The following is a 25,004-nucleotide window of genomic DNA, read 5'->3' as shown; positions in this document are numbered from 1 at the left end:
ACTAAGAAGTAGAACTGATGATGAAGGTTGGGAGCAGAGCTTTTAGGGAAAGGATGATAAAGGCTAGGATTCAAATAATGTTCGTCTTCCCTTTGGAGGAGAAAATTTCCCTCTTCCTTCTTCCACTTTAGCCATCACTGCGATCAGCTCCTCTCTCAGTTTCTCTCTGCTCCTAGTTAAAAAATCCATACTAGTTAAAAGTTAAAAGCATGGGTTCTGGAGTTCCATACACTACAGTTCCAGATTTTGCCTCTGCTATTAGCTGTGCGGCCTTGGGAAATTATTTAATTTCCGTTTGTTTCAGTTTTCTCCTGGAAAATGGAATGACAATAATACCTAGTGAATACAGCCATTTTGATAAGTGAATGAGATGTTTATAAAGTGCTTGGCTCAAAGAAGGAAGGTACAGGTTCAAACAATTTGCCCATTTTAAAATTATTTGTCTTTTTATTGACTTGATTTACTTTATTCTAATGTTACTGTGATACTTTGGTCTTCTCCGGAAATCCTGTTCCCCAATTACCACATGAAATTTGAGATATTTTTGCAGTTCCTTTTGTTGTCAGAATACAGATAACTAATGACTGTAGTCAAAGTATTGTGTTCAAAAGTTACTTGAAATAATTCTTTCCTGTGTGATTATATTATCAAATTGATATAATTTAAACTTATTTGTGTTCAATTTTAGGGCTTCCTTTCTTTGATTTAATTCAAGAGCTTGATTATGTAAAGATTTACATAATTAAAAACTTAAAACTATATAAAGTTTTACTCAGAGAATTCTTGCTCCCATCCTGATCCTCTAAACCTCATTCCTACTCACCCCTATAGATAACCATTTTCATTCACTCTGGTTTGTCCTTCCTGTTTTTCTTATTGTAAAAATAAGCCAAACTGTTTATGGTATATTCTTACTTCCCTTCCTTTCTTACACAGTAGGTAGCACATTCTATCCAGTGCTCTGGACCTTGCTTTTTTCACTTACCCACATCAGTTCACAGGTATATTCCTTATTTTTTTATGGTTTCATACATTGTGTGCATGTGCTATAGTTTATTCAATCAGTCCCCTATGGAGGCACACTGGGCTGTTTCCAATTATTTTTCTGCTAATTTTCTTCTTAACTTTTGAATTTGAAATGATTGGAGATTCACAGGGAGCTGCAAAACTAGTAGCTAGCACCCCTGGAACCCTTTGCTCAGCTTCCCCTGATGGTGACATCTTATATAAAGTAGTACACTCTCAAACCAGGGGGCTGATGATGAAACACTATTGTAAGACTACAGACTATTCAGTTTTCACCAGTTTTTACACGCACTCATTTGTGTGTGTGGTCTATGCAATGTGATCTCTTTTATAGAATTGTGTAACCATCACCACCACCGTGATGATATAGAATATTCCCTCACCAAGAGAAATTCTCTTGTACTACCCCTTTTTATAGTCACACCTCTTCCCCCCTTGTTTCTGTTCCCTGTGGACAACTAATCTCTTCTCCGTCTCTATAGTTTTGTCATTTTGAAGATGTTCCATGAGTAATATACATGGAATCATATAGTATGTAACTTTTTATGAGATCGGCTTCTTTCATTCACCAGGTTTAATGGTCACAAGTCTCTTTGTTAGATCTATAATTTGCAAGTGTTTTCACCCAATGTGTAGCTTGTCTTTTCTTTCTCTTGACAGTGTCCTTTAAAGAAAAAAAAGTTCTAAAATTTGATGAAGTCCATTTTATGATTTTTTTCTTTTATGAACCATGATTTTGGTGTCATATCTAAGAATTAGATCCTGAATATTTTTTCCTATGTTTTCTTCTGAAAGCTGTTTGATTTTACATTTAAAACTGTGATCCATTTTGATTTAATTTTTGTAATGTATAAGCTTTAGGTTGAGGTTCAATTTTTTTGTATATGAAAGTTCAGTTGTTCCAATACTATCCTTTATGCCTTTGTCAGAATCAGTTGGCTGTATTTGTGTGGATCTATTTCTGGACTCTATTCTCTGTTCCACTGGTCTCTGTGTCTATCTCTTCACCAATACCACACTATCTTGACTTTTTTAGCTTTAGTAAAGTCTTAAAATTATATAGTGTAATTCCTTTATTTATTTTTTTTTTTACTTTTGCGTATAAATTTAGAACCAAGTTGTCCATATCTATGAATCGTCCTCTGGGGTTTTTATGGAGTTGCATTAAATCTATAGCTTTACGTGGGAAGAATTGAAATCTTTATTATGTTGAGTCTTCTAATCCATGATCATGTTATGTCTCTTTATTGATTAGATCTTCTTTGATTTTGTTCATCGGCATTTTGTAGTTTTCAGCATCCAGATCCTGTATATATCTAAGTATTTCATTTTTGACGATATTATCAATGCAATTATTTAACAATTTTTTGCTTTCCAATTATTCATTGCTAGAATATAGAAATTCAACTGAGTTTTGCATGTTGACCTTGTATGACATCTAGGACTTTTGGGGGTGGTATGTGGATTCCTTGGAATTTTCTATGTAGAAACTAATTTGTTTGCAAATAGGGACCATTTTATTTCTTCCTTTCTAATGTTTTAACTTTTCTCTAATTTTCATGGCTATTGCACTGGCTAGGACTTCCAGTACGCTGTTAAATAGGAGTGATGAAAGTAGACATCCTTGTCTTGGGGAAGTTATTCAGTCTTATACTAAGTAAGATGTCTACTATAGGCTTTTTGTAGGTGCCATTTATCAGATTAAGCAGTTTGCTTTTATTCCTAGTTTGCTGAGAATTTTGAATAGGAATAGATGTTGAATTCTATAAAACACTTTCTGTCTCAATTAATATGATGACATTGATTTTCTTCTTTGGACTATTAATATGTCATATTACATTGATTTTCAAATAGTGAAGCAGTCTTGCATTCCCAGAATAAACTCCACTTGGTTGTGATGTATTATTCTTTTTATATTTTGTATTATTTAATTTGCTAACATTTTGTTGAGGATTTTTGTGTCTATGTTCATGAGGGATATTGACTTATCGTTTTCTTTTTTTGTTGTTTTTGTCTGATTTTGGTATCAGGTTAATATTGCCTCATAAAATTAGTTAGGAAGTGCTCCTTCTATCTCACAGGAAAGACTGAATACAATTAATGTTATTGCATTTTTAAGTTTTTGGTAGGAATCACCATTGATACCACCTTGATCTGGAGATTTTTTTTTTTTGGAAGGTTTTTTTAATCTATACGTTCAATATAAAAAAAAAATAGTTATAGGACTATTTAAGCTATCTGTTTCATCCTAGCTGAGTTTTTTAGTTTTTGAAAAATTGGTCTATGTCCATTTTATCTAAATTGGTGAATTTATATGAGTCAGAGTTGTTTGTAGTATTCCCTTATTATGCTTTTAATGTCTGCATAATTTTTTTTTTCATTCTTGTGTCTTTTTCTTTGTCAGTCTTTTTAGAGGTTTATCAATTTTATTGATCTTCAGAAAGAACCAACTTTTTGTTTTATTATTTTCCTCTATTCATTCTTTTCATATTTTTCTCTATGTTTCAATTTTATTGATTTTTGCTATTATCTGTAGTATTTTCTTCCTTCTGCTTGCTTTGTATTTATTTCACTTTTTCTATTTTTTTTTTTTAGTGGAAACTTATATCATTGACTTGAGACCTTTCTCCTTTTCTAATATAAACATTTAGTGCTACAAATTTCCCTCTAGGCACTACTTTAGCTGTATCCCATACATTTTAATGTATTGTATTTTTATTATCATTCATTTCAAACTGTTTTATAATTTCTCTTAAGATGTCCTCTTTGGCCAATGGATTATTTAGAAATGTGTTGCTCAATTTCCAAATGTTTGAAGAATTTTCTTTCAGTTATTAGTTTCTAGTCCAATTCCATTATGATCAGAGAACATACTTTTTATGATTTCATGTTTTAAAATTTCTAAAGGTTTTATTTTATAAAGCAAGATATAGCCTAATTGCTTTTGTTGGATCAACTGTGCTAAAATGCCAGTTGATGGTGTCAATCAGTTCTGCTGTATCTTTACTGATTTTCTATTTGCTAATTATATTGAATACTGAGAGAGGAATGTTGAAACCTCCAACTATACTGAGGATTTATCTATTTTTCTTTTCAGTTCTCTCAGTTTTTGTTTCACATAGTTTGAAGCTCTGTTGTTAAGCACATATACATTTAGGATTTTCATATCTTCTTGGTAAATTGTTCTTTTTATCACATGAAATATCCTCTTTATCTCTGGTAAATTCTTTGCTCTGAAGTCTTCTTTTTCTGTTATTAATTTAGCCACCATAGCTTCCTTTTTACGAGTGTTTGCATGATATGTCTTTATCCATCCTTTCACTTTTAACATATTAATATTATATGAAGTGAGTTTCTTGTAGACAGCATACAGTTGGTCATTTAAAAAATCATTCAGTATACTCATTTAAAAAAATCCTTTCTGGCAATTTGTCTTTTTTTTTTTTTTTTTTTTTTAATTGGGGAAGGGGAACAGGACTTTATTGGGGAACAGTGTGCACTTCCAGGACTTTTTCTCCAAGTCAAGTTGTTGTCCTTTCAAGCTTAGTTGTGGAGGGTTCTGTTCAGCTTCAAGTTGTTGTTCTTTCAGTCTTAGTTGTGGAGGGCGCAGCTCAGCTCCAGGTCCAGTTGCCGTTGCTAGTTGCAGGGGGCACAGCCCACCATCCCTTGCGGGAGTCGAACTGGCAACCTTGTGGTTGAGAGGACATGCTCCAACCAACTGAGCCATCCAGGATCTCAGCGGCAGCTCAGCTCAAGGTGCCGTGTTCAATCTTAGTTGCAGGGGGCAGAGCCCACCATCCCTTGCAGGACTCGAGGGATTGAACTGGCAACCTTGTGGTTGAGAGCCCACTGGCCCATGTGGGAATCGAACCGGCAGCCTTCAGAGTTAGGAGCATGGAGCTCTAACCGCCTGAGCCACCGGGCCGGCCCGCAATTTGTCTTTTAATTGGTATGTTTAGACCTTTTACATTTAATGAAATTATGATATGGTTTAGATTTACCACTTTGTTACTTGTGTTCTGTTTTTCTCTCATTTTGTTTCTCAGTTTCTTCTTTCTTACCACCTTTGGGTTATTTTCATGTTTTTAATATTATGTTTTAGTTTGCCTATTTGTGTGTTGTTGTTTTTAACAGGACTTTGTTGGGGAACAGTGTGTATTTTCCAGGACTTTTTTTTTTCAATTCTGGGAACAGTGGTGTGTTTTTCCCAGGACTCATCAGCTCCATCCAAGTCAAGTTGTTGTCCTTTCAATCTTAGTTGTGGAGGGCACAGCTCAGCTCCAGGTCCAGTTGCCATTTTTAGTTGCAGGGGGCACAGCTCACCATTCCTTGCGGGAGTCGAACCGGCAACCTTATGGTTGAGAGCCGGCGATCCAACCAACTGAGCCATCCCAGGAGCTCAGTGGCAGCTCAGCTCAAGGTGCCGTGTTCAATCTTAGTTGCAAGGGGAGCAGCCCACCATCCCTTGCAGGAGTCGAACTGGCAACCTTGTGGTTAAGAGCACAGCACTCCAACCAACTGAGCCATCTGGTCACCTGGGAGCTCAGCTGCAGTTCATTGACTAGCTGCCAAGGGCGCAGCTTGCTGGCCCATGTGGGAATCAAATCAGCAGCCCCATTGCCCAGAGCTCTCACTCTAACCAACTGAACCACCCGTCTGCCCCTCTATTTGTGTTTTTGAAGATATCTCTTTGCATAGTTTTTGTAGCAGTTGCTGTAGGGATTACAGTATACATACTCTTTACAGCATATTTAGAATCAACATTTTACCACTCCAAGTGGAATGTAGAAACTTTATTACCATATAGACCCCTTTATTTACTCCCCTTTTTATGCCATAGTTGTCTTACATATTACATTTACATACATTTAAACCCCCATCAGAAAATTTTACATTTGCTTTGAGCCACCTAACATATTTCCCAGATTGCAATAAAAGAATTGTCTATTAGGATTTCTGGTCAAGATGGAAGAGCAGGTAACAATATGCTTGCCTCCTCTCATGACCACTTTAAAATTACAACTAATCTACAAAATAACCAACATTGAGAAGCACCTGAAGTCTAACTGAACAGGAGTCCTACAACTAAGTCCTACGACATACAGAAGAAGCCACCTTGAGACTGGTAGGATGGATGGAGATGCAGAATAGGCTGGTCTCACACTTACATGTGGAAGTTGAAAATCAGGAGGGATATCTCAGCCACAGAGGTGCCCCTGGAGGAGTGAGGGGCCCCAGCTCCACAGCAGCTCCCCAGCTTAGGGTTCCAGTGCTGGGAAGAGAAGTCCCCACAACTTCTGGCTGTGAAAACCAGTGGGTATTGTGGCTGAGTGAGACCAGGGTGGCTGCAGTCCCAGGTGTTTTCTTAAAGGGCCTGCACATAGACTTACTCACTGGTGGACTCACTTGCTCTGAGTTCCAGTGCTGGGGCAGCAGCTTTAAAGGCACCAGGGACATACAAGGAGGAACTTTATTGTCTGGTTTCAGGGCAAGAGATGGAGGACAGCTTACTCTTGGATAAAAATGCTGGGAGAAGCCATTATTTGTTTGTTGAGCTCTCCCCACTCCTGGTGTGCAGACACAGGAGGCTGTCTCCATCAACCTGGCTAACACCATGCATGCTGCCCTGGTGACTCCCTGAGACCCTACCCCACCCAACTGCGGACTCACCCTAGTCTCTTCTGTTGGTTTTTCTGTACAAATGACCTTTCTTGGCTCATGCTGTGAACTTTCCTAAATTATCTCGAACGTTCACAAAACCCAAACAAACAACATCTGGCTTCAGCATGTCCTGTACCTCTGGCTGAGCAGCCCCAAGCCACGCATTAGTGGCAGCTGGCCTCGGTTGAGGCTTGGCTTCTACCAGGTACCTCCAAGCCCAGCACAGGTGGCTGCCACCAGCAGATTACTTTGTTTCTCATGACAGATAGTCCCAGGCAGGACACAGGGTGTGGCTCAAGTTGGCCTATGGCGGGAACCTGCCCAGGAATCCTCAGGGTGGCATGCCCAGTGGCTGGTTTCAGAGCCAGCCAGAGTGCCACCATCTGCCTCTGTGAGTGACACACCCAAAGGGCAAACTGAGAAAGCACTAGAGCCCTGGTAAAGTGAGTCCTGATCCATAGGGCCAGCCCCTGAACAACAGCTTCCCCACTGTAGTCACGGCTAGTCCTCACAACCAATCAGCCTGACAGTGAACCTCTAACATTGATGTGCAAGCAGCAACTAAGGATCAACTACAACAGGAGGGCAAACCTAACTCACACAAGGGACATACCTGGAGCACCCGGTTCAGGGGACTATGGAGACTGCACCTCTGGACCCCACAGGACACCTACTACATAAGGCCATTCCACTAAGACTGGGAGACATAGCAGCCCTACCTAATACATAGAAACAAATATAGGGAGGCAGCCAAAATGAGGAGACAAAGAAACATGTCCCAAATGAAAGAACAGAACAAAGCTCCAGAAGAAGAACTGAATGAAATGGAGACAAGCAATCTACCAGACACAGAGTTCCAAACACTGGTTTTAGAGATGCTCAATGAACTTATGGGAAGAGTACATGAACTCAGTGGGAACTTTAACAGAGAGATAGGAAACATAAAAATGGAGACAGGAAACATAAAAAAGAACTAGTCAGAAATAAAGAATGCAATAATTGAAATGAAAAATACATCAGAGTATTAACACTAGATTAGATAAAGCAGAGGATCAAATCATTGATTTAGGAGATAAGGACAGCAGAAAACACCCAGTCAGAATAGAAAAAGAAAAAAGAATCCAAAAAAATGAAGATAGTTTAAGGGGCTTCTGGGACAACATCAAGCATACCAACATTCCCATCATAGGGGTACCAGAAGGAGAAGAGAAAAAGCGGGAAATTGAAAACATATTTGAAGAAATAATGACTGAAAACTTCCATAACCTGGTGAAAGAAATAGACATGCAAACACAGAGAGTGCAGAGAGTCCCAAACAAGATGAAACCAAAGAGGTCCACACCAAGACACATCATAATTAAAATGCCAAAGGTTGAAGACAAAGAATCTTAAAAGCAGCAAGAGAAAAACAGTCAGTTACCTACAAGGGAGCTCCCATAAGACTGTCAGCTGATTTCTCAACAGAAACTTTGCCAGCCAGAAGTGAGTGGCAGGAAATATTCAAAGTGATGAAAAGCGAGAACCTACAACCAAGATTACTATACCCAGCTAAGCTATCATTTAGAATTAAAGTATAGATGAAGAGCTTCCCAGACAAGAAAAATCTAAAGGAGTTCATCACTACAAAACCAGAATTACAAGAAATGTTAGAAGGACTTCTTTAGGAAGACAAAAGAAAAAAGAAAGAAGGAAAGAAGGAAGGAAGAAAGGAAAAAAGGAAGGAAAGAAAGAAAGAGAGAAGATTCAAAATATGAATAATAAAATGGCAATAATTACATATCTATCAAAAATTACTTTCAATGTAAATGGATTAAATGGTCCAATCAGAAGACATAGCGTGGCAGAATGGATAAGAAAAAAGACCCTGCAAATGCTGCCTTCAAGAGACCCACTTTAGATCAAAAGCCACACACACTAAAAGTAAAGGAACAGAAAAAGATATTTCTTAAAAATGGAAACTAACAAACAAAAAAATCTGGAGTAGAAGTACTTATACCAGACAAAACAGACTTTAAAACAAAGGCTATAACAAGAGACAAAGAAGGACCCAGTAATCCCACTTCTGGGTATTTATCTGAAGAAACCCAAAACACTACTTCAAAGGGACATGTGCATCCATATGTTCATTGCAGCATTATTACAATAGTCAAGATATGGAGTGAGCCTGGGTGTCCATCAATGGATGGACATATGAAGAGGTGCTACATATGTACAATGGACTATTACTCAGCCATAAAATAGAATGGAATATTGCCATTTGCAATAACATGGATGGACCTAGAGGGTATTGTGCTGAGTGGAGTAAATCAGATTGAGAAAGACATATCCCATATGATTTCACTTATATGTGGAATCTAAAGAACAAAGTAAACAAACAAATGGAAAACCAGAAACAAACTCATAGATACAGAGAACATTTTGATGGTTGCCAGCTGGGAGGGAGGTTGTGGGTTGGGGGAAAAAGGGGGAAAGGATTAAGATGTACAAATTCATAGTTACAAAATAGTCATGGGGATGTAAAATATAACAAAAATAATATAGTCAACAATATTGTATTAAACATGTGTGGTGTCAGGTGGGTAGTAGATTTCAGGGTGATCACTTCGTAAGTTATATAAATATCTAATCACTATGTGGTACACCTGAAACTAATATAATATTGTATGTCAACTGTAATTGAGAAAAAAATATTAAAAAAGAATAGTCTGGATATTTACTGAGATATTTACCATTTCTGTTCAATCCTTATGTTCCAAGTTTCCTTTTGCTCTCATTTCTCTTTTTTAATCAGTGCTAGCAATGAATTTTCTTAGTTTCCTTCACCTGATAATGTCTTTATTTCACCTTTATTTCCAAGGATTTCCACCTCTATCCCCCACTGGACACAAATTCTAGGTTAATAGTGTTTTAATTTCAGCACTTAACAAATATGACTCCAATTCTTTCTTTCTGATGAGAAATAAACACACATTTAGATCATTGTTTTTCTAAAGGTAATGTTTCATTTCCTCTGGTCACTTTCAAGACTTTTGTTCTCTGTCTTTAGTGTTCAAAAATTCCATTTTGATGTGTCTGCAAGTGGATTTCTTAGGATTTATCCTGTTTGGGATCACTAAGCTTCTCAAAATATCTATTTTGTCTTTCACCAAATTTGGGAAGTTTTCAACCATTATTTATTCAAATATTTTTCATTATTACACTTTCTGATTTCCCTCTGGAATGCCAATTACATGAATATTGAACAATTTGGCACTGTCCCACAGGTCCCTGAGGTTATGTTTATTTTCAGTATTTTTTTCTTCTCTGTTGTTCCGATTGGATAAATTTTGTTGGTCTCACTTCAAGTTCACTGACTCTTTCCTCTGACATCGCCAGTTTTCTACTGAGCTTACCCAGTGATTTTTTAAAATTTCAGTTATTGTGTTTTTCAGTTTTGCAATTTTATATATTACTTCTTTATATCTTCTATTTCTTTGCTGATGTTTTCTTTTTTGTTTGTTTTTGTTTGTATGTTTTGTTTTGCACTGACTTAAGTGTGTTCATGATTGTTTTGGGGGGGGCATTTGTATAATAGCTACCTTAAAAATCTTTATCAGATAATTATAACATCTGTGTCATCTCAGTATTGGCACCTGTTGATTGTGTTTTCCCATATGAGTTGACTTTTTCTTGTCCTTCGTAAGTGGAGTAACTTTGGATTGTATCCTGGACGTTATGAATATTATGAGTCTCTGGGTCTTATTTAAATACTACATAATATGTTGATTTTTTTCATTTTAACAGGCAATTGACCTAGTTGAGTTCAGGCCACAGTGTCTAATCATTCTTCTATGGGTTTTGGTTAGAGTATCAGTTCGTTTTTCAAAGTCTTTGTAGTGTTATTCAGATCTGTTCCACATATATGTCAGCTGTAGCTGCTTTGGGAATAGGGTGGTAATCTCTTCCTATAGTTCAGTTCTCAATGTCTGTATGTTTTTAAAATTATATTCATACATGCAAATCTTGGGGGTGAACCTGTGAGTTCATAAACAACTTTAAGGGGTTGGTTTCCCAAACTCGTCCCTCTCCATAATATCCCTGGGATTTTTTACTTCTATAGAGCTCTCATTTTTGGTCCTTCAGCTGGAAATCTAAAGCTTTAGTTACTCTGCTCTCTCATGCATTTCCACAATTGTGCCTGCATCTGGGGACAAAAAATGGGAGACTAAAGAAAAGCAGTGGGAGTTCACTGTACATTTTTGGGACCACAGCTCCTCTGATCAGAGAGTAAGGTTCCCCTCTCTCAGAGGCTTAGATCCTGCAGATTCCTGTATTCACTATTGCTACCACAAGTTTACTTAGGAGCTGGGGCATTGGACAATGGAGAAAAGGGGGTAAAAAGGACTAACAGAAAAACGGGGATTTCCCCACTCTCTCTGAGCATTAACAGTTCTCTCTCCCACTCCTTGATATATATTTAGAGCACTTCCCCTGGATCTTTCTCTGTCTGCACCCTGGTGCCCAGGTTTTGGACTATATTGAGTTTAAGCCAGAAGATGCCTGAGAAAAAAAATGGTAAACTCCCCACCAATTCAGTGGTACTTTGAATTCTGGACCTCTTCCCGAATCTACCTGCTACTATTACATTTTAGAGTCCTCAAATAGCTGCTCCATGTAATCTGTCCCAATTTTATAGCTGCATTAATTGGGAGAGATATGTTGGAGAGTGATTATTTCATCTTATCCACAACCAGAACACTTACTTTTATTTTTCTCCATTTTCCATTCTTTGATTTTATAATTTTTATTACAGAAAATCTCAAACATCTACAAAAGTAGAGAATAGTATAATGAGCCCGCCTGTACCATCACCCAGCTTCGATGATCAATCATGCCAATTTTATTTTGTCTATACCCCATATACTCCTCAACCTCCTCACCTCTAGATTATTTTGAAACAAATTCCATACCAATTTATTCATAAATATTTTAGTATATGTGTGTGTGTGTATGTCTGTGTGTGTGTATATACACATTTCAGGTTTAATGATAAACATCTCAATGTGGCTTCTTTATATCCTTAGTTGTAGGACTTCTGTTCAGTTAGTCTTCAGATGGTTCTCCAGGTTGATTGCTCTATCATTTAGTTGTAATTTTAATGTGGCCACAAGAGGAGGCAAGCACAGTATTTATCTACTCCGCCATCTTGAATCCCCCTAAGATCGTCAGTATATTTCTTTAAAAGACAAGGATTCTTTTTTTAAAAAATGTAGAAACATTATTACATTGACAATTTAACATTTATTTATTTGTTTATTTAAATTAAAGTTTATTGGGGTGACAATTCTTAGTAAAATTACATAGGTTTCAGGTGTACAATTCTGTGATACAGCATCTATAGGTCACATTGTGTGTTCACCACCCAGAGTCAGTTTTCCTTCCATCACCATATATTTGATCCCTTTTACCGTCATCTACCACCTCCCCCCCCCCACCACCCTCTGGTAAATTTTGTTTCTTAATAGCATTAAATATTCAGACATTCCAATTGGTTGGTTTGTCTCTTATACCCCTTCCGTAATTTTTCCTTAAAATTTATTCATTGGAGAAACCAAGTTATTTGTTCTGTAAACCTTCCATATTCTGCGTTGTGATGATTACAAGTTCCCCTGTCCAGGTCTTTCTCATAAATTAATTTTTAGATCTAGAGGCTTGATCGTGAATATGATCAAGTTTTGACAAGATTACTTCGCACCAAGAGGCATATGATGTCTAGTTGTCTCTCTATTTGTGGTGTTCACAGCTTTTGAAGATCACTGCTTACATTCACTAATTCATTAGTGGTTGAAAATTGATGATACTCTTATTTTTCTTAGAAAGACCTTGTATTGAAATATCATTTGCTACAATAAAGTGTCTAAACCTTAAGTGTGCACTTAGGTACATTTTTACATTTGTATGCATCTGTGTAACAACCAGTCAAATCAGGATATAGAACATTTCCAATACCCCCCAAATTTCCCCATGTGCCCTGTCCTAGTGAATAATCCCTACTAATAATCACTATTCTGATTTCTATCACCATAGATCAATTTGGCTTGTTTTTGAACTTCACATAAATGGAATTATGTAGTACTATGTGCTGTTTTGTGTCTGGATTCCTTCACTTCCACATTATATCTGTGTGCTTCATCCATATTGCTACATGCAGCACTAGATCATTCTTTTTTATTGCTATGTAGTATTCCATTAAATGAATATACCTCTATTTTTGCAAAATGATGACATTATATCATTCCTTATTCATTTTTTAGCTGGAATTATTCTATAAAGAGAAGTTACCTTTATAGATTATTTGGTTTCCTTTGAGGTATATCTCATATAGGAAAAACAAGATAAATACTGGGTCCTTTCCCTTCATCAGTTTTCACAGTAATGAATTATCTCCTAGTATTCTCTAAAGGCAACCAGTGATTGTTATTTCTCTAGTATCATTTGAATTTAAAATGAGTTTTTAAGTGTTTCGTGTGTTTTAATCAATTACAACTATTATTCCTATTGATGCCTAAATTTCCCTCTTTGATCAATGGGAGAGTCTTCAAGTTGGCTCCTGAATCCCTCTAACATGACTTGAATAATCTTCAATAGCTTCCCTGCTCTCTAGTATAATATCTTGTATACTTCCTGTCTCAGTCCTGGAGGCAACTCTTCCTCCAAGGAGTTCTGATTCCTCTCAGTGAGAAATGGTGTTTAGAGACCAAAGTCTTGGCACTGGGTATTTCGTCACAGTCTGGCTGCAAGGAAGATTTGCAGAGCTCCCACTAGAATTCCTCATCTCTTCAGGAAGAGCATGTTTTTCTTATCAGTGTTCTCTTGAGTTGGGCATGGATTTTCTATCTGCTGCTCTTCTTCTTCTTCAATTATAAATTGCTGTTTTTTTAGTTGCATCATTGTCAGATTGATGACTGTAGATTGACATATAGCAATGCATCTTTGGGTCAGTGGTGTTTGGGGCCATAATTGACCAAAGGCGAGACATTCATGTATTGTGTTTCAAGTGAAATCATTCATAATTATGTTTCTCAAGTAAATTGGTACACAATTTACCCTGGAATCTGTGAACCCATTGGTTCTTCTTTGTTATCACCAAGCTCTCTTTCTACTGAAGAATGGAGAGAGGTGGGTGTAGGGAACACTGGGCTGACCCGTTAATGTAAATCACAGTCAATATCTTTTGAGAGCCACTGCTTTAACACGAAGGAAGGAGGTAGTAATTGAGATTTTTTAGCACCTCGATGAGGGCAAAATTTGGGACAGGAGGACTGGTGGCCTCTGGTGCCAGACCCACACATCATCTGCCTCTTGGCAAAAGAAGTCCTGCTCTCAGAAGTCTTGCCCTGATACTCTGCAAAAGCCAGGTTCAAGATTACCTTTCTGTCCTCTGGAATGCAATCAAACAGGCCTCTTCTTTCATTCTCATTTCCCTCCAGTTTCTGGACACATGGCTTAACTCCCAGAAGGACAATGAGTGTGAACGGGCCATGTGGTGTGCTGCACGGATTCTTGGCTTCACTGCAAAAATGAACAACTTCGAGGTGAGTAAGCGCCTGCCCTGAAGTCTGGGTCCACCTGCCCGCTGGGTCGCCTTCAGCCCTACATTGATCCCAAACTTCATTATATCTGGCACTCATCCTCACTCTCCTTCTCCCTGGCTCCATCCTGTTTTCTCTTGTGCATCCCTCCTCGTTCTCCCCTTTCTCCCTTCTGACATCTTCTGCTTGATTCTTGTCTCCACCCACCAACTGAATTCCATTCCCCTTGGTTCATTTTGATTCCATTCACCAGCACAAGCAGTTACGGAACACTCACCTTGTTCCGGCACAGTGTCAGGTGCTACAGTGAAGACACAGATGACCAACACAGGTCCCTGGCTTCGCGGGTCTTACAGTCCATGTCTTCAGTTTAAATTTGTTCTATGCATGGGGGGAGAGGCGTGCATAGAACAAATTGAAACTGAAGGCGATAGTGAATGTATAAACCAAATGTAGTGGGAATAAAAGATCAAAACACAAATCATAACAAGTGAGGGAATCAGGGAAAGCTTCACAGAGGAGGCATTTGCGCTAGGCTCGAAGGATGAGTAGGGTGTCAAGAGGCAAAGGAGGAGGATAGTGTAAGGTCATTCCCGAACTATGATCCTTCTGTCCTTTACAGCCATAGTTCACCTATCTAACCCCATTTCCGGGAGCCTCACCTAGTCTGCCTGTCTGGTCTCTGCCACAGGCATTCCCTCCTCCCAGTTCTTTTTCTGTGGTCACTCAGCCTGAGGGAATGGCTAGGATAACTTGTGACTTCCAGCTTCCCTCCCCAGACGGAAATCGAGTTCACCTGCCTGGGGCGCTTGGTGAGGCTGCTGGCCTTACACTGCCGGGACCCAGTGGACAACATCTGCTTCCTGTCTTCCCAGGCCGTATACAACCTCTACTGTATCCTCCTGCAGCAAAAGAGTATGGAGAGCCTTCTCTTATCATCCTCCCTCCAACCTTCCTTAGGGCTGCCCCCGCCACACTGTCCCAGAAGAGTGAGAGCCAAGAAGTGACCTGAGCACCCCATTCCCACTGGGGGACCTACCTACAGATCTACAGATACCCTCTTGGGACAAACTTCCTGCACAGGAAACAATTCTTCTGAATTAGTTTCTCCCTCTCTGACTAAGCCCCATATGTTTACCCAGTTCTCCGCTCGGAGGCAGGAAACCTGGGGGTTCCTTTGACCTCATCTCGCACCATTCCTTATCTTCATGTCCATTCCTCTACTCCCAGCCCCACAGAATATACATCTCCCCGAGCTGACTTAGTTCAGCAGGAGTTTTGGGCTAGGCAGGTGGGAAAAGGGGGAGCCCAAGATGCCTTGTGAGTGTCTGAGGGGTGGGCTTGGGTGTCTTCGTTTCAGAGATGGGAAGGAAGCAACAGGGCTTGTGGGAAGAAGAAGAGGGCAAGCCTGAAGTCTATAGTGCCAACGTGTTCTACAACAACATCTCTGAGATTGCCAAGGTGAGGGGGCAGGGCCAGAGACAGAGTGGGGAAGGCCTGGGCCCTCATTTACACGGTAGCATTGACTTCCAGTGGGACTCAGCCCCCTCCCTTGCCCATTCTACCGCTAAATGTGAACTTTTTCTTTGGGGGACGTTTTCCTACCATCTGCTCCCCTTGAACGTCACGGCTCCTGATCCTTCTGTTTTGCCTGTCCCCCCAGAAGCATTTGCTTCCTGCTAAGGATGTTTCGTGAACAATGTGTAGACTTGCCCCACACTTCACAGGAGATGCCACTGAGGATTTCAGCCCCAGCCCTTCTCTCCCAGGACTCCGACTCTGCGGCCACTGACCTCGGAGCCCCACGTGGCATCTGATGTCAGTGTCCCCTCCCTTCTACCCCCAAAGACTCAGTCCCCAGTGAAAGAGTCTTCTGGGAGCCAGGCAGACAGCATGCGCCTAGGACAAAACACAGCACATTCCCAGGAGAAGCCCTGCTTCCTCTAGCCCTAACCAGGAGGAATGGCACAGGCTCGCTCAGGCAAGGGGGCACAGCTGTGCCCAGCCAGATGCCATCCTGTTGCAGGCATCTGCAGAGTACTGCACCCAGATCCAGCTCACCACCCTGGTGCTCACGGCCATGGAAGGCCTGACGGACAGCAGGGCCAAGGCGTCTCTGGCTGCAGCCCAGCTGATGGGTGCTGTAATGGAAGAGCGGGGCCGAGAGATGATAAAGGTAGTATGCTGTGGGAAGCCCTGCCCTGCGAATTGGGAGATCTGGGCGCTCTCCTGGCTCTGTTACTAACCAGCCGCAGGCCTCGCGACGGTTTGATCCACTCCCTTCTCAAATGGAGCCTTGCACTGTATCTTCTCTGTGGTCCCACTGGGCTCTGACACTTGCAATCCTGAGCTCGTCACTGTAGTGCCTCCTATCTGGGGGGCTGATTCCTCAGTTAATGACAGTCACGTGCCATGGTGTAGGCAGCCAGAGGGCCCAGCAGCAGAGCACAAGGAGGCACTATTGGGGGATCTGCCCTGATTCCCTGGGGTGATTCACAGGGGCTTAGACCTCTGTGAGGGGTAAGGCTGTGGATTGCAAACAAGCAAGCTCACCAAATGACTCTGGTCTTTGCATAAATTTTCTTTTAGGCTAACATGTAAAAATGGGAAGGTTTTGCATTTAAAAATCTACGTTTCCCACATCACTGAAAGCAACACTTTAAAATGGGGTTATATAGGACAACTCTCTGAGTGGCCCCCTTCCCTTTCGTGCATGGCATGGGCTCTCCAGACCCTCCTGTCCCTGGCGCCCGTTGTCTCCACTCATTTATGTGACTTGCCTGGCCTTGGTACCATAAGTGGAAGGACGCCTCTGAGGGAGTCCCTGGGGTATTACAATGAAATGGGCTTCTCAGTGGTTCATATATTAGAGATCTGAGGGCCAGATACAAGCATTATGGTCTTTCCACATCCACTGCCAACTGTGCCTGCAGTTTCATGGGTTGGGAGTTGATCTCAGATGGGAGGGAAAGCCTTGAAATGTCTCCAGGGTTTTTGTCCTCCTTCTGGAGCATCTTCTGTCTCCTAAATAAGCTGGGAGCTCCTGTCGGGACTTTGGGGCTGTAGTAGGCCTTGCACTAGCTTCTAGAATTTCCTTTTGTGGCCCCGGCTGGTCTGCCCTCTGGCACCCCAGCACTCTGCCTGGAGAAGACAGTCACTGATAAGATTGCAACTAGGCCTCTTGAGTTTGAGGAGTTGGTAGAGAGGGAGAAAGAGGGGAGGAAGCAAAGAAGGAATGACTGAGATCCTTCTGGCTCCACCCTGTAGATTGAGGAAGTTGTGGAGGGCCTCATGGAACGGCTCAACATGCAGCTGGAGCCCAGCACGAAGGAAGAGACCCTTCGGGCCATGTGCTCGCTGGCGGGGAACAACGCCCACATTGTTGTGCCATGCTGCTCAACAGGCCCCTCCCTTGGGATAGGTACCTCTCCCATGGCCCAGGCGCATGTTCTCCAGCCCAGTAAGCCCTCCTGTGCTCCAGCCCAAGCCCATGACAAAAATCACTGCACAGAGATGCTTTCTCTTTGACACCAATCAAACTTTATATTCTCTGGCCAAGGCCTCTTTGGTCTCACTCCCTCTAGACCCTGATAACTGGCCCTTAATAAGCCCCAAACCAGACTAGTTCTAACAACATTGTCACTGGACATCGCTGTCTCTGGGTCCTGCAGAACCAATCTGGCCCTGTGGAAGTTGTTTGGCACCCGGCGGGAAACCACAATCAATGTACTGCAGCTGCTCACAGACATCCTGGAAAAGCTCCACTCTGGAGAGGAGACGTCGGAGATGGCCTCCCAGCCGGTGGCGGTCAGCACGGGGGAGAGGGGGCTGAGGACTCAAGTTCTGGGACTTGGGAGCCGAGCTGAAGATTAAAGGGCACCTGCAGGGTGGGAGCAGGTGTTGGGGAGAGCGAAGAGGAGAGGGTTAACACCGGACTCACTAATACTGCCCTCAGTTAGCCTTTGACCTCCTTCTGCACCTGTACATCCAAGAACTGCGTGACGTAGAAAGGGCAGGGAGCAGCCCCGTTTTATGAACAAGGAAGCTGATGGCAGAGTCTGTCAGCTCTCTCTATCTCCCGTTTTGGGGGCTGGCACTCATTTTCCGGCTCCTGGCCTGTGGCATGGGAGGTTCAGTTGCCTGGAATCGGGCTGGACAAACTATGCCCCCAATCATTTTCTGACGAAAATTTAGAGTTGATCCCCTTTTTGTTTGTAATGTTGGGGAATGAACACAGAGCAGATTGCATGTATGTGGCCCTTCATTTCCCTCGGGATGAGTTGTGGCCTTTTAGTCTTTGGGCGTTTCTTACAAGCTTGCGTCAGACTGAGCTGTGCCCTTTGGGTGGTGACAGGCGAGGGACAGGTCAGGACTATGTGTATGGGATCGCACCATTTTGTCTCCACCCAGGCTGAGTCAGTGCTGCGGCCCCCTTCCCATGTGTCTTCCCCCAGGTGGCATGTGCCTTGTGTGAGATGCTATCTGGGTCCCTGTGCCAGGAGGCCATCCAGGAACTCTACCCACAGCTGTTGCTGGCTGTGCTGTGTCATCTCTACTGGGTGATTGAGCAAAATGCTCCCCAGAAGATGGTGGTCTTCAGCAAAGATGGGGGCCCAGGCAACAAGGGCAAGCCTTTTGATCCCACTAGGTAATCCTGACCCCAGAGTGATGCGGGAATGAGCCTGGTCAGCTCCAAAGAGCCATGGGCTGCTAGATGCTGAGCCCTAGGGATGCTGAGGAAGAGATAGACATATCTATGTTCATAATTCTCTGTGAAAAGATTCAATTAGATGGTGAATGACTACACCTACGTCCTTCTCTCCATGCAGTCATGGCCGTTCAAATCTAGGGGACCTCTGGCTGAGCTTTGTCACGCACTGTGCCATCTTGTGCGAGTCACTACTGCAGTTTTCTCATCTGTAAAATGGGGCTTGGGCTTCTAAATAAGTGGCTGTCATACCTTTTCTTAAAACCTCAGGATATTCTATTCTGGTGAAATCTTACATGAAAATGAAAATAAATAAAACCAGTAAGCAGAGACGTTCTGATTAGGTGGACGTGGAGGTGAAGAGATATCCTAGCACTTTTGCGCCCTGGAGAGCAGAATTTGAAAACCATGGCACTAGAATATCTCCATAGTCTCATTCATAAGTCTGTGTGGTTGGCTGAGCACCAAGGTTGAAGGGGTGAGTGGGTGGGCAATTAGGCATGGCTTCCCTAGAGCTATGGATTTCTATCGGCAGGAAGGCAGAACCCAGCTACCAGATTAGGGAACTCTCTCCAGGTTTGCCAGCACAGGGATGCAAACTAGTGCATAACGCCTGTCCATCCTCTGTCCCTTTCTTTGCACAAACCCAATGATGGTTGGCCTTCAGTTGTGCGCTGGAGGTAGTGAAGCTCGTGCTGTTGGCAGCTGCATACGATCGAGTGGTGGTCTACGCAGACCAGCATCGCTGCTGGGATCTGCTGTCTTGCCCCAAGTTTTACTACATGGGGATCATGGAACTGACAAGGTGGGACCATTTTTCTATCCCCCCAATACAACTCTAGCCCCCTAACCCTTATGTTCCAGGGCCCACACTCAAATACAGCAGCCTGTAACCCACGCCCCTTCCTCGTCTCCCAGCCCTCTGTTCTGATTCCTCAGTCCTCATTTTCCCTGTTCTGTGCACACTGATCCTTTGCCACGTCTTGGCTTCCTGTGTCCCACCCCAGTGGCATCGTGAAGAACTGTAAACCAGCTGTTCTGCACCAGATCCTGAACCTTGTCAGGAACCTCCTCTCTAGCATCAATGAGCGTCAGAAGATCCTGGCCAGGGCCTTCTATGCACAGGTGAAAGCCTGGGGAGAGAGGTCCACAGCCCTAGCCAGTCATTTTCTGTAGCTGAGGACAGTTAACAGAAATGTTAAGTAACTTGCCCCAGAAAGTGGAAAGAATAGAATTGAGCCATCTAAGGTGGGGTTTCCTTCCCTGCCACTTCAGGAGCCTGGTTAAAGGAGGCAGGGAAGGCCTGGGGAGGGGATCAGCAGCTCTGATCTCCCCAGAATGACCCGTGGATCCCAGCATCTGGCCCCAAATTGAAACCTTATCAGCATGACCCCTTTGCCTTAGTCCCTACCCCGTGGGTACAGATCTGGCCCTGCTCTTAACCGGTTGCAGTCCTTACGTTAGTATGGGGCCTGACAGAGGGTACCCATGACCTTTTCTCCATCCATAGCTGTAGTCTCCTTGCACCCACAGCTACTCTGGCACCAATCAGTGGCTGAGACTCTGGGGCAAGATTTTCCGTGTAATCAGGTGGATCAAGGAGCCCAACCTCATCATGAAGGAAGTTGGGCTCCGTGGAATCAGCAATCTGGCACTGCACCCAGGACAAGTAAGAGTGGGGGACCAAATGGAAATCGAGTGCTGGTCTCTCAGCCACTTAATTTACCTCCTTGGTGCTCTTCTTTAACCAGAGCTTAGTATATTCACCAACCCCTCATCCTAGGGCATCCAGTTTGTAGACGTACATAGACTGGCCATCGGGCCTCCCACACCCTTCTGAGCGCAGCCTTCCTCGGCATGTCCAGCCCTCAGATTCCCTATGTCCGTTTCCCTTAGGCACCATCTGTTTTCTCAAAACTCTGTCCCTAAAGTGTAGCACAATCTCCAGGTGGTGAGTGATCTCTGTTCCTTCCAAATAGTCAGAGTCTCTGAAGAGCCTGGTTCCATTCTTGCTAAACTGCCTGCAGAATGAGGTGCGAGTGACAGTTCAGGCAGTGAAGAGCCTGCGGAACGTCATCTGCCACGGACAGGGCGAGGATACCAAGGTGCTCTTTTGCAGCATCTCCACGCACCTGCGTCCACTCATCAATGATGTATGTGCCTACGTCCTGAGGACCAGGTGGGAACAGTATGGGCTAGGGCTGCAGATGAACCCTGGAAGGTGAATTAAGGGCACTGGGGCAAGGCTATGGGACTGTGGTAGAAGGCTGAAGTCACCGAGGGGCAGAAAAATGGAGAGCTGGCTACTTGAAGCAGTGCATCGGACATGTCCCAAATTCATTCCCAAGTTCATACAGATGTAGCACACACCCATCCACTCGCTCTCTCACCAGAAGTTCCCTGAAGTGGCCACTGAAGGAAAAAAAGTGACGTTCTGATACGAAATTGGTTCTGACTACAAGGGTCTTCTCTGGTAGACTTGACTCATGGAGTGAAGAGTGGGAAGAGAGCCCATGACTTCTACCCTCCTTCCAAACAAGAGAGCCTAGAATGCTGGGAGCCTTGTCGCAAGAGCCCAAAGGCTCAGAAATGTGAACTTCCCAGACCAATACCAATCCGCTCCACGTCTCATGCTGCTTACAGATCATAGAGTTTTAGAGCTGAAGGGACCTGACATCAGAGATGCATGCTTGCACTACTCCTCTCTGGTATCTACAACTTGTTACTCTGTGAAGCTTGGATTTCAATTATTTTTGTATCAGTTTCTTTTCTATGAGCCTAGACATTCCATAATAGTAGGGTCCATGTCTGATTCATCTATTTCTTACTTACTTTCAAAATTCAACATGTACACTTGACAAAGCCTAGAAATAATCTTTACCCTCCATCCAAACAATATAAGAACCTTAGCATGCTTTAACTCTGATTACACCCTCCCATTTTAAATATTTATATTGTGTAGTATTTTAGTTCCACATTCTTTTAAAATCCCCAAATTTGGCCTTCAATACCATCATCATCATCATGATCATTATACAGTCAGTACTTGTTTAGATTTACCCGTATGTTTACAAATTTCTTTCTTTACTTTTCCTTCTCATAGCTGTCTCCTCCCTTCTAGATTCATTTTTTTTTTCCTTTGTGACTTCTTCAGTGAACGTCTGTTAATAGTAAATATTTTCAGTTTTTGTCTGAAAACGTCTTTATTTTATCTCACATTTTTCTTTAGTTTTCAGCAGGCAAGGATGTGTTAATATGCATTTTTGGGGGTTTTAGCCTGTTTGGTGTTCACTGAGTCTCTTGAAACCTCTATATTTATGTCTTTTACCAAACTGAAAGATTTTAGCCATTATTTCTTCAAAAATTTTCCATCCTTCTTCCGCTTCCATCCCCCACTCCAGTTCAAGCCGTTGTTTCTCAGTCTAGTTGTGTAGGACACAGCTCCCTGGCCCATGCTGGTATTATGAGGCTTGCGCTCTGCCCCCCCCCCCCCCCAGCTGAGGCAGTCAGTTGCAGGTCATCAGTCGGCTGCTCACAGCACCTCTTGCCGGCTGCCAGCTGTTCACGATGGCTGCCGGCCACTCAAACTGGCCACCAGCCGCTCATGGCAACACACAGTAGCCCAGGGCAGCACTCAGTAGCCGGCAGCAGCACATGGCAACACACGCCAACCTCTGGCTGCTCACGGCAGCCCTGCTCCAGGGAGAGCCATTGTTCACAATCTTAGCTGTGGAGGGCGCAGCTCACTGGCCCATGTGGGAATCGAGCCAGCGACCTCAGCATTAGGAGCAAGGCACTCCAACCACCTGAGCCACCGGGCCAGCCCCATATTTCTTTAAAATTTTTTCAGCACCACATTCCTTTTCCTCCCATTTTAGGAATCTGATGACATAAATGTGAGACCTTTTGTTATTGTCTCATAGGTCCCAAGATTCTGTTCATTTTTCAATCATTTTCCTCTTTCTTGTTCCGATTGGATAATTTTTATTGATATGTCTTCAAATTCACTGACTCCTTTGACATCTGTGATTTGCTACTGCTCTACTCAGTCTGTATTTCTTAGTTTAAAACTTTCCCATGACTCTTCTTTATATCTTCTATTTCTTTGCTGAGATTTTTTATTTCTGTACTCATTTTAAGAATGTTCACTGCTGCTTTTTGGAGTATTCTGTATAATAACTCCTTACATTTTTTTATCAGATAATTCCAACATCTGTTTCCTCTTGACTTTAGCATATCAATGAGTTATGATTTTATTGGCTCTTTGCAAAGTGAGAAATTTTGGATTGTATCCTTTGTAAATATGAAGTAAATATGACTCTGGGTCTCACTGAAATCCTGTGAAGAATGTTGATATTTTTGCTTTAGAAGGCAATTGATGTATTTAACTGCAGGCTGCAGGTTCTGACTAGCTTTCTGTGTGTAGGCTGTGATTTCAGTGTCAGTCAGTTCTGAATTCACAGCCTTTGCTCTTTTGAGTTTTCACTTTCCCAAGCTCCTCTGTCTCTGTGACCTCCCTGGTTTTACAGTTCCCTGGGACTCCCTTTTTCCAGTTGTTTGGCCAGAAATCTGGAGCCTTAGTTACCCTCCCATGCCAGGCGCTTCTATGACTGTGCCCACACTGGGCCAAGAGAGAGGAAATAAAGCAATGAAGGTTTGTCAATCCTCTTGCGGCCTCACCTCCATCAAATGGAGAGTAAGTTTTCCCTCCCTCGGAGTTCTGGCTCCTATAGATCCCCACTGGGGCTTGTTTGGGAGCTGTGGCAGGAGGGAATAAGAGAAGAAAAAGAGCTGAGGGATTTCCCCACTCTCTTTGAGCACTGTGGGTTCCCTTTCTGGCTCTATGAGGTTAACGAGAGAGCTTTGCTTAGAGCTCTCTGTCTGCCCCTCGTGCTTGCTTCTCAGTTCCTGGCTGCCTTCCGGGCAGGTTGGGGAGACCAGAAGATATGAAAAACCAGGCCCCTGGGTTCTTGAGACCAGCAACATCCCCTCACCCCACGATAGCTGGACTGTCAGCAACATCTTCCGAATCCTTGGCCCCTGGGAACTTCTCTTTCTTGCTTGAAAGCTTAGCTATACATTACGAAATATTTTTGTATGTTGGATTTAGTATCTAAAGGTGTTTATAGTGGGAAGGTTGTCAGGTTATCTTTTCTTAATATTGCTGGAATGAGAAGTCAAGATTTATGGTGTAATTGAGAAATAGTAAATGGTCATCATCTACACACTGACAATCTAGCAAAATGAAAAGAACACTGACCCAGACAAAGGTTGTTAGATCTGGGTTCTAGCTGCTGCTTTACCATTCACTTAGTCATATGGATTTACTTAGTCAGAACTCAGTAGTTTTATCATTTGCAAACTTTTCTTCTATTATTTTGTCAATCTATTATTTTGTCTCTTCTTTCTGTTCTACTCTTTGGAACTTTGGATTTATTCTGACCTGTAGTCAGACATATATCTTTTTTCTTAATTTTTGTTTAATATTTTTCATCTCTTTGTCCACTTTGGAAGACTTCCTGGGCTAATTGTCCTCTTACTAATTCATCCTTTAGCTGTGAATTTATTCTGCTATTCGACCTATTTAATTTTTATTTATTTATTTTTGTTTTTTATGAAGCAAGTGCTCTTCTTTTGTCTTCTGGTTGATGGTGTGATATCTGAATAGCCAGTACATTATTCTATGGAAACACTGTCTTACCTTTGCCTTTATTTGTTTATTTATTTATTTATTATTCCAAAGTTTGAATTTCTAATCACTTTTTAAAATGTATTCAATAACTTTTTTTTTTTTTTACAAAATCTTTGAGGATTCAATTATACTTTAAAGTTTTTTTCAGATTGTATTATTAACTGTGTCCTTGGATGCTAGGGTTTTTTGATTATTTCTTTGTAGTGTTGGTTTTCCTAAATGTTTGGTGAGTCTTGGTGGTAAGGCCTGGAAATTTTGCACTATTGATTCTCAGCTGGTCCTCTGTGAAAGCAATACCTATTATGACAGTCTGAGTTCAGTAATTGTGGGGGAGCACCCAGGGATA

The 25,004-nt window shown here is 42.1% G+C and overlaps 1 protein-coding gene across 6 annotated transcripts in view; it reads left to right on the top strand.

Annotated features, from left to right (window-relative positions):
• The window catches only part of LOC109434390 (maestro heat-like repeat-containing protein family member 1), a 48,992-nt gene that overhangs the window by 15,725 nt on the left and 8,263 nt on the right, over nucleotides 1-25,004 (top strand). For 2 of the 6 annotated variants that reach the window (XR_012493816.1, XM_074325226.1), the window contains exons 11-15: nucleotides 14,157-14,261; nucleotides 15,038-15,173; nucleotides 15,619-15,719; nucleotides 16,285-16,434; nucleotides 17,930-18,065. Coding sequence is in view for 5 of the 6 variants with exons in the window: in XM_074325226.1 (XP_074181327.1) it covers nucleotides 14,157-14,261; nucleotides 15,038-15,173; nucleotides 15,619-15,719; nucleotides 16,285-16,434; nucleotides 17,930-18,065 (628 nt within the window). In the remaining variant the exon portion in view is untranslated. Of the gene's footprint in view, nucleotides 1-14,156; nucleotides 14,262-15,037; nucleotides 15,174-15,618; nucleotides 15,720-16,284; nucleotides 16,435-17,525; nucleotides 17,680-17,929; nucleotides 19,003-25,004 lie in introns of those variants that run through there. The other 4 variants (XM_074325225.1, XM_019711254.2, XM_074325229.1 and 1 more) reach the window with 4 other exon arrangements.

The sequence above is a fragment of the Rhinolophus sinicus genome, linkage group LG02 (genome assembly GCF_036562045.2).
Source record: "Rhinolophus sinicus isolate RSC01 linkage group LG02, ASM3656204v1, whole genome shotgun sequence".
NCBI lineage: Eukaryota > Metazoa > Chordata > Mammalia > Chiroptera > Rhinolophidae > Rhinolophus > Rhinolophus sinicus.
This window is presented reverse-complemented; position numbering and strand designations above follow the sequence as displayed.